This window comes from Natator depressus, chromosome 2 (genome assembly GCF_965152275.1).
Source record: "Natator depressus isolate rNatDep1 chromosome 2, rNatDep2.hap1, whole genome shotgun sequence".
NCBI lineage: Eukaryota > Metazoa > Chordata > Testudines > Cheloniidae > Natator > Natator depressus.
Window position 1 is genome coordinate 143,817,536 of NC_134235.1, and position 14,927 is coordinate 143,832,462.

General features: G+C 44.6%; 1 protein-coding gene across 4 annotated transcripts in view; it reads left to right on the forward strand.

Annotated features, from left to right (window-relative positions):
- Nucleotides 1-14,927, forward strand: part of LOC141982752 (sodium-dependent neutral amino acid transporter B(0)AT3-like) — a 120,138-nt gene that overhangs the window by 32,482 nt on the left and 72,729 nt on the right. For 3 of the 4 annotated variants that reach the window (XM_074945085.1, XM_074945084.1, XM_074945083.1), the window contains exon 2: nucleotides 7,783-7,923. The exons of the other annotated variant lie outside the window; for it this stretch is intronic. In XM_074945085.1, the coding sequence (XP_074801186.1) occupies nucleotides 7,783-7,923 (141 nt within the window). The remainder of the gene's footprint in view (nucleotides 1-7,782; nucleotides 7,924-14,927) is intronic. 4 annotated transcript variants of the gene reach the window in all.

Genomic DNA, 14,927 nt, shown 5'->3' on the forward strand with positions numbered 1-14,927 from the left:
GGGCCAGATGCGTTGCATCCGAGAGTGCTAAAGAAATTGGCGGATGTGATTGCAGAGCCATTGGCCATTATCTTTGAAAACTCATGGCGATCCGGGGAAGTCCCGGAAGACTGGAAAAAGGCTAATGTAGTGCCAATCTTTAAAAAAGGGAAGAAGGAGGATCCTGGGAACTACAGGCCGGTCAGCCTCACCTCAGTCCCCGGAAAAATCATGGAGCATGTCCTCAAGGAATCAATTCTGAAGCACTTAGATGAGAGGAAAGTGATCAGGAACAGTCAGCATGGATTCACCAAGGGAAGGTCATGCCTGACTAACCTAATTGCGTTCTATGATGAGATAACTAGTTCCATGGATGAAGGGAAAGCAGTGGACATGTTATTCCTCGACTTTAGCAAAGCTTTTGACACCGTCTCCCACAGTATTCTTGTCAGCAAGTTAAAGAAGTATGGGCTGGATGGATGCACTACAAGGTGGGTAGAAGAAAGTTGGCTAGATTGTCAGGCTCAAAGGGTAGTGATCAATGGATCCATGTCTAGTTGGCAGCCGGTATCTAGCGGAGTGCCCCAAGGGTCGGTCCTGGGGCCGGTTTTGTTCAATATCTTCATTAATGATCTGGAGGATGGTGTGGATTGCACCCTCTGCAAGTTTGCGGATGACACTAAACTGGGAGGAGTGGTAGATACGCTGGAGGGTAGGGATAGGATACAGAGGGACCTAGACAAATTGGAGGATTGGGGCAAAAGAAATCTGATGAGGTTCAACAAGGACAAGTGCAGAGTCCTGCACTTAGGATGGAAGAATCCAATGCACCGCTACAGACTAGAGACCGAATGGCTAGGCAGCAGTTCTGCAGAGAAGGACCTAGGGGTGACAGTGGACAAAAAGCTGGATATGAGTCAACAGTGTGCCCTTGTTGCCAAGAAGGCCAATGGCATTTTGGGGTGTATAATTAGGGGCATTGCCAGCAGATCGAGGGATGTGATCGTTCCCCTCTATTCGACATTGGTGAGGCCTCATCTGGAGTACTGTGTCCAGTTTTGGGCTCCACACTACAAGAAGGATGTGGAGATATTGGAGAGAGTCCAGTGAAGGGCAACAAAAATGATTAGGGGTCTGGAACACATGACTTATGAGGAGAGGCTGAGGGAACTGGGATTGTTTAGTCTGCGGAAGAGAAGAATGAGGGGGGATTTGATAGCTGCTTTTAACTACCTGAAAGGTGGATCCAAAGAGGATGGATCTAGACTATTCTCAGTGATAGCAGATGACAGGACAAGGAGTAATGGTCTCAAGTTGCAGTGGGGGAGATTTAGGTTGGATATTAGGAAAAAAGTTTTCACTAGGAGGGTGGTGAAACACTGGAATGCGTTACCTAGGGAGGTGGTGGAATCCCCTTCCTAAGAAGTTTTTAAGGTCAGGCTTGACAAAGCCCAGGCTGGGATGATTTAGTTGGGATTGGTCCTGCTCTGGGCAGGGGGTTGGACTAGATGACCTCCAGAGGTCCCTTCCAACTCTGATATTCTATGATTCTATGAAAAACCAAATGTTTTTGTTGATCCAATTTCAACACATGGGGTCCTGAAATTGGGGCTCTTAAACGTTGGAGGAGAGCAAGGTTTGTGATCAGAGGGTTGAAATTTAAAGTTTTCTTTTGTTGTTGGCCCAATTCCACTCTGTACAAATTGGGCTCATGAAATCCCTCCTAAATGGCAATATGCCCATAGAATTTAAACCAAATTGCTGGCATGAGCTTGTTACAATGTGTGCCTTTTAATGGAACTACCCAGTCTGGGGGACTTTACTGAATCAAGTCATGTCCAGCTAAAGTCCAGTTCAGCGTTTGGCACAGCAATTTTGCTTTCTGGGCTCCACTGGAAAGCACCTCCAGAGGCTCAGAGGGATCACAGGTACAGCATAGAGCCTGGACCGCATCAGACTCCAGACACTTATGACCAGTAGGGTGTTGGTGCACCAGTGGGATGCCATGGGTTGTGTTCGGGACCTGTGAGGGGCCAGACAAGAGAGAACAAATTTCCACACTCCCCCTGTATATATTGGGAGAATCTGGGACCAATATTACAGGATAAACATGAAGTAGTGACCTACGTGAGGGTGGCCATAAGAAGTCAAGGACTTTTCTGGACTTTTCCTGTCTTAACATCAGGGTAGGCACTGACTAGCCCACTTGATACGTATTTTCCAATGGCTCAAAGCTGTTCCTTCTTGCTGGCCAAGAAGGGAGGCTGACAGGATGGAGAAGACAGTCTTGAGGGTCAGGTGGTTTATCCTTCCATTCTTTGAGCTGTGAGGAATGAAACTATTTCTGCCAGGGTTTCCCATTTTTCCTATTCAGAATTTCTACCTGACAAACATTAGGGCTAGCCCCATTCACAATAGAGTAGTGGCCATCCCAGGTGTGTGTAAAGAGCTGCTTAGCAGTGACAGAGGCAGTGTTGGTTTTAGTAGGGATGGCTTCCACCCTGGATCTTTTTAAAACAAAGTCAGTGGATTTATACACAGTTGAAAAACTTTGGCAGCTAGAAACTGAACCACATTTCTCAGCACCTATACTGTTGCTTGCTACAGGCAATGATTCATTATGAGCTAACTCAATCAACTCACTTCCATACCCTTCAGTTGCAGCAAACTGCTTGCAAAAGCTAGCATGAGGTTCTATTCCTTCAGGAGCACTTTTAGGCAACAATTCATTTTCCCCAGAAATTTTGTCCTTTCCCTTTTTAGCTAGGGGTTGCTCTACAGAAACATCTTCCTGAGCATCTTTCTGGGGTTCATTTGAGTCCAGAAGGACTCCTGAGACAACTGACATATCCTCAATCATTATAAGCTGAGGGGCACATTCTGTCTGCTCCTCAGACAGAAGACTGGTGACAAACTCTCCCCTGGCAGATAGATAGAGGTGTGTGTGTGGGGGGGTGTCTTTCATGAGTCAGACAGGCTCAATACTGCACCCTGGTTCCCCAAGAACACAGAGCTGACTGGTATCAGGGGTCTATCCCTGCCTCTCACGCAGAGTTCCGGTATGATACTGGGCAGGTCACTGAAACTAAACTTTTCACAGGTGTGCTCCTCATTTTTTAGGTGCCTGACTTGAGACCCTGCAGTCTGATTTGCAGAAGAGTTGAGCATTCACAGCAGCAACTGAAATCAATGTCAAGTTAATTTTGCATTTGGAGCAGGGTTTGAATAGTGTCCAGTAAACGATGCTTTGGAACCATCCATTGAACAATGAAAATAAAACACTGGATATGTGACAGGTTTCAGAGTAACAGCCGTGTTAGTCTGTATTCGCAAAAAGAAAGGAATACTTGTGGCACCTTAGAGACTAACCAATTTATTTGAGCATGAGCTTTCGTGAGCATCCGATGAAGTGAGCTGTAGCTCACGAAAGCTCATGCTCAAATAAATTGGTTAGTCTCTAAGGTGCCACAAGTACTCCTTTTCTTTTTACTGGATATGTGCTAATTCAGTGGCCCTCAAGCAGGGGTCTGGGGCTCCTTGGGGGGCTGCGAGCAGGTTTCAGGGGGTCCACCAAGCATAGTTGCCATTAGACTCATAGCCCCGGGCTGAAGCCAAAGCCTGAGCAACTTAGCTTCGCAGTTCGCAGTTCCCCCTGTGGTGTGGGGCCCCAGGCAATTGCCCTGCTTCCTACCCCTTAATGTTGGCCCTGGCTTTTATATGGAAGAAAACAGTTGTTATGGCACAGGTGAGCTGTGAAGTTTTTATAGCATGATGGGGGTGGGGGGACGGGCTCAAAGAAAAAGGGTTGAGAACCCTGGTGCTAATTCAATGAGCAAGCACCATCCATTCTGTGCACTGAATGTGACAGGAATCCAGTGGGGAAAAATAGTATTATCATGTAATTAATGACTGAATTATAATGAATATGCATAAATGAACCAATTTAAAGCTGCACAGGCAGGCTTAATTCTGGCATTTCCTAACTTCTGAGTACTTGTTTTAGTAACCCTTCTGACAGGTGGTGCTGGCAGTAACAAGGGCCAGGTTTAATATCTAGAGGTTGCTCTTAACATTACAAAACAGAACTGGCTCCAGCCCTCACACAGAAAAACGAACCACTATCCCTGGGCTGCCTCTAAGAGTCAATACGTCCCCACCTGCAAGCATTAAGTCTGTGTATAACAAAAGAAAACTTTTATTAAGAGGAGAGGGAACATAGGATTAATTTGGGAAAACACTGCAGTAGAGATTCTGAAGTAAACAAACAATAAGTAAACCCACCATACAGTATCTTGAGCAGTAGTCCTTTGCCTCAGTTTCCCTCCTTGTGGTGTGAATGTCCTTAAACACACCACTCCCCTTTTCCCTCTGTTGCACTCCACTCTGGTTTGATGTCCCAGGTCAGTGAAGTTCCAGAGTCCAGGGGGTGTTGAGGTGGTGCCTGAGCAACGCCAACTTCTGCTCATCTGCTCACCACTGCTACTGCTGGTAAACGTCACTGCCGCCACCTGCAGTAGTCTAAGGTTCCTCCATCTAGCCCAGTGCTTGTGATTTCACTGGGTAACATGGAACCTCACTGTGTTAGACCCATAACAGAGGTCTCCCTACGGGATGGGGAGCAAGCAGATATCAGACACAGTGTTGGTATATAATACTCTAAATGCTCTTTATTGATTACAAAACAAACCTTACTCACTCCACATTCACACCCTAAACATACTATACCAGAGTCCAAAGGTCAGAATGATCCTGATGGCCAGTCAAAGTACCTTCCATCAGGATAAAATCATGAGATGCGGGGAGCTGGCAAAACCACATCTATATCCACACGGGACTCTGGATCAATAAACGACTCCAATTTGCAGAAATCATAGGCATCCATTTCTAGTTCATTCCGTTGGGTCATCGGTTTTTTGCCTTTGTTTACTAGGCCTTCTATCTGCACAATTCCAAAGAGACACTCTTGGGCGGGCCACCATGATCCAAGGCGTGCCATTTCCTCCAATTCTTATACAATTTTATATCAGTCTAGCTGGTGTTATTTCCTTTTCTGATGATTTTCCGCATTTGTCTCGAAACATAAGATTGCTTTTGCACAAAGAGTTCTAACAGTCCCTGACCTTAAGTCCTTGCTTCAGTTGCTAACTTGCAATGCATGCATTCATGTCAAGCACGCATAATTCATACCAGGCCTCAATGACATCTTACATGGATATATGAATCACAATGTATATTGATATATCTTTCCCAACAACTGTCGCTGCCATTACCTCCCCTGCATTGTTTTCACCACTGTTTTCAACACTGACCCCACACCAGGACTATGGCTCAGCCTCAAGACCAGCTTATCAGAGATTTCAGCTCTAGCGATCACTGAGAAGAAACAAGAACGCCCAATTGAATCCTAGCACCTCTCTCTTTAAAGACAGGTGGGGGGAGATCACATGGCATCTAGTACCATTTAAATGAGCCAATAGCACCAAGCAGGAACACCTGTTGCCCCCCTCAACCCTGTCTTTCACAAGGGTTTGGCATCAATACCCCACACCTAGCAAACAAGGCTAGATTTTAGGTGACTCCCCTCCATTAGGGCATATTAAGTATAGTTTGTTGCCTTTTAGTCAGCCAATAATAACAACATTTTATTACCCTTGAATCCAAAACTTATAATTTTTGATCAACATTGAAAATTGATCACTTTGGCAAAGCAGGCCTCTTTGCTGATCAGAGGCAAGTATGTGTGTCTATGCAAACACAGTCTTCTTCTGAGGGCTTTCCCCCCAGTTCGTCAACAGATGGCAGAGTAGAACACATTCAGTCCACTGGCTTACATCTTTGCAAGCTTAATAATGTTCTTTTTACAGTTTTATTGTAATTTAACAGTTTTAAAAAAAAGAAAATTCCATCATATGGAATCATACTGATGCAAACCTTGGTCACAAGCAGGACTGGAACTTTTAGACCCACTGCCATCTTCTGTCAATTATTCCATTTGTTCAAATGGCAACCTACTACTGCTAGCTGGGGCTTCTCTGACATTTGCTGGCAGTAGGGGAATGTTGAGACCCATGAATCTTGGTTTCCATTCCAGTCTCTGGAGGGGAGCATATCTGAGTGGTCACAGATGCTTTTCTCTGGGTCTCCTACAGCCTGTACCCATTCTGTTTCTTACACACATCCCACACTAGCTCATCATCCAAGTCTCCCCAGCTTCCTCCTTGCATCCTCATACCAGTCCCGGTTCCCACATCTAGTGAGTCCCAGTCTCCACTGCTGGTCTACCTGTCTGAGTCCCAGTCTCCCTATCCCAGTCTCTTCAACCAATCTTCTCCCTGGCTCCTTCTCAGATCTTATGCTTCCCTCCCCCTACTTGCTCCAAATCCCATTGCACAGCCAAACTATTAACTCCACCACTCTTCCCCTCTTTCCCTCCCCTCTGCCAATTCAGGTATCCTCTGCATTAGAGTCAGGTCGCTTCCACTTTCTTGATGTTGCCTGGGTTCCAGAAGATTGTATCCCTGCTCTTGGTTGCTGTGCCCAGAATCCCAGTGCCCACATCAGCAATTGTAAGGTTTTCTAATCCTTTAATTATTATCATAGCTCTTCTCTGAACTGGAGCTCCTCTCCATTTTATCAACATCCTTCCTGAGGCAGACACATGGCATGGGAAATTTTCAGTCAAGTGGTTGAAGTTTGGCCGAATTATAAAATTGTTTCTCCCTGTCTAGTCTCAGCTGCCATGCAGCCTTCCCCTCCCCTCACTGTCCAGCCTCATGAAGTAGTAGTAGTAGTGCAGAGGGGCAGCCATGTTACACATCAGAGATAGGTAGTGAAGGATGGGAAGGTAGGAGAAGGACTTGAGTCTTAATCTGGCCCTGTTTTCCATTGTGGAAATTTCTTCCTTCTCCCTAATATAATGCTGCTGCTGCTTTTCCTCCAGCTAGATTTTGAATGGGCCTGATTCAGGTAGGCATGCTCTGAGCATGCCTACCTGATCAAGTCCTAGAGGTGAAATAGACCATTTGTGGGTTGCTCTGGCATTTAGACATCCAGGTGCCTAGAGCAAGACAGTAATGCACATAGCCAGAGGCAAAAAATTTAGGCATGTAGGGAACTTTAACAGCAGAAATGTAGACACCAGGTGAGTTAGGCACCTACAGCATTCAGCAGCAGCTGAATAGGGTATTGTAAATGTAAGGGGCATGTAAATGCTGGACTTAGGTGTCTAGGTCCTATCTCTTACTTTTTTCTGATCCTCCCCTTACTGTGAAGAAGGTTCAAGTATGTGCAATGTCAGGTGATCAGAGGAGAAGGACAGGTGAGGATCCTGGGGTGGAAAACTGAGTGAGGGTCAGGTTTGTGAGAACCTTAGGGAGGGAAACTGAAGCAGGGGGAGAAAAGGCATTGGCTAGGAAGCGAGATGAGGGTGTTTGCTGGTGAGGGAGAAAAAAGTAGAATAAGTAGTGCTTGCTGGAGAAGGAGGGGAGATTAAACATTTGAAAGGAGGAGAAATGGAGGGAATGTTGGAGGATATTTGTAGCCTTATGATTACTGAAGAGAATCTGCATTGCTTAAGGTTAGGGGGTTTGTAACATGAAGAATCTGAGTCATGCCTCCCACAACTAAATTGCTGACTGAGTAATCTGACCCTGTGCTTGTACAAGACCTATAGCAGTTGGGCCACTATCTGATTGTTATGTTTTATTACTGTAATACTCAAGGCCCACAAGCAGCAATAAAGCAAAAAAATCTGTGTGAGATGCAGAGCTTCTATGGCTTAACTATTTTTAATTATGTTCCCAGGGGCATTCTTGATCCCATATGTCATAGCACTTGTCTTTGAAGGAATCCCATTGTTTCATCTTGAACTAGCCATGGGACAGCGCTTGAGAAAAGGCAGCATTGGTGTCTGGAATACCATCTCACCTTACTTTGGAGGAGTTGGTAGGTTTCTCCATGTTCTCTGAAAACTAGTTAGCCCATTGTCAAGAGCCATATTAAATACTGTCTAGGGAACTGGTTAAATAACTGAAACAAGTGCCTCAAGCTCCAACCCAGAGCAATACTGGCTCTAGGAAACTAAAGTTTGATCTCCCTGGTCACACTGTCCAGCAGTTCTTACCCATTCACAAGCATACAGGACTGCTCTCTGATATGAAACCTCAAAACACTTTTATTTAGGAAACACAAGACAGTTACATAAAATAAGATCAGTCTAGTGGGGACACAGTGGGTTTGTTAAAAATATCTCAAGACCAAGCGATGTGCCCAAGAGAACTCTGCTTGCCTCCCACTAGACCCAACCCCCTTTGGGTCCCTTCCACTCTGTTTGAGAAAAAATAAATGAATTAGGAATTAACCCTGGACAGAGACAAACCATTAATTAAAACAGGGGACCATTTGGGGTCCTTATCAGGAGTCACACAAACCTTCCTCCCTCCCTCCATCAAAAAATAATAATAGGACAATGTACAAGTCCCCAGCAGTTAAGCATGTAGAGGAATACTCTAACACTATTATGGGTCTGAACAGCCTAGCCCCATCCTGGGTACCTTCTGCAGGCCATTGACACTTGGGTGCAATACTCACAAACAGCCTCCAACATGTAAGTCACTCCCAGCTATGTCTGTGTGTGTGCTGCAGCCAGCTAGCCACACTTTGGCTCTCACCAGTCTTGATTATGCTGCAGGATGACTCCAACACACATCCCGTCCCAGATCTTCCCCCCAAAAATGTATGTTCTGTACCGCCCAGCCCTCTCCTGAACAGTACAAATATGTTAAGTGCATTATTCCTTTAAAGGAATAATATGCACACAACCTGTTACCCAGACACTTAAACTTGAACACACTGGAATAGATAAAACAGTAAAACAAGTTTATTAATTACAAAGACAGATTTTAAGTGAAAACACGTAATGAGGCATAAAAGCCAGAAATGGGTACAAGAAATATAAAGATAAAATCCTAAACTGGTGCTGAACTTAAATATTAATTTCAAAGTTCTCACCACATGGTTTCACTGACCAAACTGTCAGGTCAGGACTCCTCCCCCAGAGTCCAACAGCTGTTTCCTTTGTCTCTTCAGGCTTAGTGAATGCAATGGGCGGAGGGAAGGGGGGTACTTTGGGTGTTTGTCCTTCCTTTTTATAGTTTCAGTCCCTTTCTTGAAAAACATTTCCAGCTGAGAACCAGGAGCCAAAGAGTCTATGTGGAAGGATATTCCTTACTGTTTTTTTCACCTGTTTGAACTTTGTCTTCCCTTCCTTCTTGATGAATCTGTTCACTGCTTAAATCAAATTAAAGAAAGCATGCATTCCTTTGTTTAGGACAGACCTGTTTGCAACTTGTGTAGGCAAAGCTATGGGGTTTGGAACATGTGTTAATAAACACCATACAGGGGAATATTATAACTTCATATACAATGTTGCCACACAGATGATACCTCACAATACATGTCTTGTACAAAATTATTATAGTAACGTGTAGGGTATAAACACATGGGCCTATTCGGTCACATACACACAGTGAAAGACAGCAGCATATTAAGCTACTACCTGTAATGTGAAAAGGAGTACTTGTGGCACCTTAGAGACTAACCAATTTATTTGAGCATAAGCTTTCGTGAGCTACAGCTCACTTCATCGGATGCATACCTGTAGTGTGTAGACAGCAGCAGAGTGTACCAGAGACATTCCTCTGCATGCAGCACTAAATGGGCACTTTGTGGCATGAATTTCCTCTCACTTACACCAATGGAAATCAGGCTTTTCTGGCTTCCACCAAAATAAGTATGGTTCTGCCCACTGATTCCTAGAACATTCCCTCAAGTATTGGAAGTGATTGGATGGGCAACACCACAATCCTTCAGGCCAAAGATTGTCTATTTGTAGCAGGATGGTGAGGAGTGGAATGAAAATGTTTAATTCCATTTGAAGCAAGGAACCTCTGAAATTCTTCAGAACAGAATTTAGGCCCATTGTCACTCATCAACTGTAACAGTAAACCAACCTGGCTAAAACAAGTTACCAAGACCACTGGACATCCTTGTAACTATAGCACAAGTAATTCTGGAAACTTCTGGTTATTCTGAATGGGCGCTGATTACAACCAAAAACATATCACCTTCTAAAGGTCCAGCAAAGTCCACATGAACATGTGTCCAAGGAGTCCGAGGCCACAACCAAGGATGTAGATAAACTGGGCTAGGATCATGCTGAATTTTCTGACACTTAGTAGAGCACTTCGCCTTGCTCACAATATCTTGGTTGATCCTCAGCTACCAGATGTGATTCTGGGTTATGATCTTCATCCATACAATGGCAAAATGACCTTCCTGAAGAGCTTCCAAAACCTGAGACTGAAGTGATTTCAGAGTGATCCCTTGCATTCCGCATCTGATGCAACCGTGATTCACAGATAATTCACGAGACAAATTCTGTAAACTGGGGATTCTTTTGATCTTGAACAGTGTACTTTGCAGTATGAATCCTTTCAGAACAAAAAGCACATCATCCTTAGTGGTTACTTTGTTGACGTCTACGCTAGTGATAGGTAATTGTAACAGGGTCAGCACCTGCCTCTCATGAGCGTCCCCTTTCTCTGGCTTACAGTGCCTACAGTCTCTCAATTCTTTTCAGCAGGGCGGTACCCACCTCTCGTGAGTGCCCCTTTCTGGCCTATCTCAAAGCCCTCAGTAATGTCCTGTAGCCCACCCCAGGCTCTGGTCCTCAATTCTGACCAACAGGGCCTCTCTCAGTACCCTAGTTGTCCAGCTTACATGTGAAGGTTCCTGCTCGGGGGCTCATCGCCTGCCCTTTAGTCCTCTGATCCCAGCTCTCCAGCTGGGTCAGTCTAGATCAGTCCCCTTCCAGGGGTAAAAAGTTCCATGGACAGCCCTTTCCCTGGGCCGGTCTTCAGTGAGTCCTGGCAGCCAGCCAGAAGCTATTCCCTTGCTTCCCTGGTCCCTGCCATCAACTACCTGCCCTAGCCCTTGCAGCCAGCCAGGAGCACCTCTTGCTCCCCCAGTCTCTGCAAGCAGACTGCCCTCACTCTGGCCCTGCAGCTCCTTTTATATGAGCCTGCTGCGTCCTCACTGGCTGCTCCCTGCAGCCTCTCTGGTTGGCTGCTTCCCCTTCAGCCACTTTAGCCCACTTGGAGGGCCTCTCCACTGCTCCTTTCCTGGGATGGGTGAGGCAGGACCCCAAGGCCTCCAGTAGGAGGCCTTTGGGCCTAGTCCACCCCATCACAGTAATCTATTCATCAAATTGAGATAGATTACTTTGTCTGAAGTTTCTTTGGGTTGACAGGAGTTTGAGCGTAGCAGTCGCAACAGCCCATCAGCTTTGCCATGCTGAGTCCCATACAGTATAGGATAGAAATGAGTTGAAAGTAGCAATTCTCATCATTGCATATGAGCAGAAGCTAATGACGGAAAGCCAGGTTTTGGTCCAAAAAAATTGAAAGTAACAGGCAACGATCCGTCAGCAAGGTAAAATGTCTACCATACAGATTGGTATGGAACTTTCCGAATTCCTAAGATAATGCTGAGAGCTTCTTGCTTTATCTGTGCATACTTCTTCTCAGGAGTAGTGAATGTTCATTATGCAAAAGCAATTGCTTTCTCCATGCCATTAGGAAAAATGTGGGAAAGAACTGCAGCCACTCCATGTGGTAAAGCGTTACAAGCCAATTTCAATGGTAGTGAAGCATCAAAATGTGTAAGAACTTCAGCTGATGTCAACAGTTTATTTGCTTCCTTAAATGCACACTCGCACTCTTTAGTCCATTTCCATTTTTTCTTTGCTTGTAACAGTTCATGTAAAGGTGCCATTATCATCAGAATAGGCAAAAATGCACCATAGTAGTTAAGCAGTCCTAAGAATGAATGTAACACTGAAATGTTCTCTGGTGGTGGCGGCACTTCAGGAACTACCTTTTCTTTCTTTCTCTGGTGATTTCCTTAAGCCACTGGCATCAATTACAGGTCCAAGATATTCAACTGAAGATTTGAAAAACTCACATTTGTTCTGGTATACTCTCAGTCCATGGTATTGCAGTGTTTGAAAGACAGCACCCAAATTTTGAAGATGATCCTTTCCTATAACAAGGATGTCATCCAAACAGCACTGAACTTCATTCAGCCCTTCAAAATCTCATCTATGGCTTTCTGAAACAGGGCAGGTGCCAATGTGATACTGAAAGGCAACCTGTTGTAAGAAAATAAGCTTTTTTGCGTGTGATAGTGAGATATTTGCAAGATGCCAGCTCAGCCTACATTTGTAGGTATGCATTGAGCAAATCCAATATATGGAAATACTGTCCACCACTAACAAACAAACAAATCTTCGGTAGGAGGCAGTGGACACTGGTCTGCACATAAAGCCGGATTCCGTGTCACTTCAAAGTCTCCACAAATTCAGACCGAGCCATCCTTCTTGATTACTGGTACAATGGATGTAGCCCACTCACTGTGAAACCAGTGACAGTGATCAATCAAACAGTCGAAATCTGCTTCTTCCAGAGGCTTCAGAGCATAAGGCACAACTCTGGGCTCTCAATACTTTGGTTGGCTTTCAGAGTTAACAGTAAGCTTCACTGACATGTTGTTCATCTTTCCAAGCTCTTTTTCAAAAACTTGGAAGTATCTGTCCACTATGTGATCATCATCAAGAATGGGGTGTAGCTGTTTGATGATATGGGTCCCAGTGTGGGGTGACAGGTGACAACTAGGAGTGTGGAACTGTAGAACTACTGACTGACTGTGGTATGTAACCTATCATTTAAATCAACTTCTATATCAGATGACTGGAGGATAGCTAATGTGACACCAATTTTAAAAAAGGCTCCAGAGGCAATCCCAGCCATTACAGGCAGGTAATCCTAACTTCAAATTGGTTGAAACTATAGTAAGGAAGAGAATTACCAGCAACACACAGATGAACATGATTTGTTGGGGAATATTCAACATGGTTTTTGTAAAGGGACATCATGCCTCACCAATCTACTAGAATTCTTTGAGGGGGGTCAACAAACAAGGGTGATCCAGTGGATATAGTGTACTTAGACTGTTAGAAAGCCTTCAACAGGGTCCCTCACCAAAGGCTCTCAAGCAAAGTAAGCAGTCATGGTCCCCTCATGGATCAGTAACTGGTTAAAAGATAGTAAACAAAGGGTAGGAATAAATGGTCAGTTTTCAGAAAGGAAAGAAGTAAATAGTGGTATTCCCCAGACGTCTGAACAGGGATCAGTTGTGTTCAACATATTCATAAATGATCTTGAAAAGAGGTAAACAGTGAGGTGGCAAAATTTGCACAAGCTACTCACGATAGTTAAGTCCAAAGCAGACTGCGAAGAGTTACAAAGGGATCTCCCAAAACTGAGTGACTGGGCAACAAAATGGCAGATGAAATTCAATGCTGATAAATGCAAAATAATGCACATTGGAAAACGTAATCCCAACTATATATACACATACACAGAAAGGTGGAATCTAAATTAACTGTTACCACTCAAGAAAGAGCTCTTGGAGTCATTGTGGATAGTTTTTTGAAAATATCCATTCAATATGCAGCAGTAGTCAAAAAAAGCTAAACAGAATGTTGGGAATCATTAGGAAAGGGATAGATAATAAGACAGAAAATATCATATTGCCTCTATATAAATACATGGTATGGCCACATGGCGTGCAGATGTGACTGTCCCATCTCAAAAATGATATATTGGAATTGGAAAAGGTACACAGAGAAGAGCAACAAAAATGATTAGGGGTATGGAACAGCTTCCATATGAGGAGAGATTAATAAGAGTGGGACTTTTCAGCTTGGAAAAAAGAAGACTAAGGGGGATATGAGAGAGGTCTATAAAATCATGACTGGTGTGGAGAAAGTAAATAAGGTTTAAAACAAACAAAAGGACGTATTGCTCCACACAATGCAGTCAACCTGTGGAACTCTTTGCCAGAGGATGCTGTGAAGGCCCAGACTATAAGAGGGTTCAAAAAAGAACTAGATAAATTCATGGAGGATAGGTCCATCAATGGCCATTAAACAGGATGTACAGGGATGGTGTCCCTAGCCTCTGTTTGCCAGAAGCTGGGAATGGGTGAAAGGGGTCGGCTCACTTGATGATCACCTGGTCTGTTCTTTCCCTCTGAAGCACCTGGCATTGGCCACTCTCAGAAGACAGGATACTGAGCTAGACGGACTCTTAGTCTGACACAGTATGGCCATTCTTATGTTCTCCCAGGCTGCAAAAGCCAGCTGACACTCCTGTAGAGCCCTACATTACTGCTTCAGCTTCCTTCTGAGTCCACTCACCCTCCTCCCCACTTCTTTTCTATGGCCCTCCTCCTGTTCCATAGCTGTAAGATGAAGCTAGGTGTTCCTGCACTAGAAAACACTCTTGGTCCCACTCATCACTGAGGGAACCTTGAGATGATGGGGGCTGTTCTTGCACCTGTATCTTATAAGAAAAGTTAAACTATCTGCTGTACCATCAAGTGTTGTGGGTAGCTGTGGTAGTAGGGCCAGGGACCTGAGGTTTGTGCTCTTCCTCTCCCTCATGCATTTGGAGTACCTCTACCTCCTCAGGACTCCTGTACAAAAGTTGATTCCATAGAATTGCTGCACTATCACCGCCACCCACTCATATGTAAACACCTCATAGTCCTCTGCACAGGGGCAGCAGCAAACCATACCTGGTTTCCCCACTGCTATTGTGAAATGCTATCATGCATGAGAGTTCAGTGTTCTGGCCTTCACCCTGCCCCTTCTTCTGGTCACCTGAATCTACATTTCCCCCATACCCTTAAACTCTTCCACCCCCTTTTCCACCACTTTTCTCCTCCACCCTTTTCATTTTAGATTTTAAGATATTTGTTATAATCCCATCTCCTTCCATAATCCTTTGTTTCCTTCACTATCACAGAATGGTAAGGACAAAGTGGCC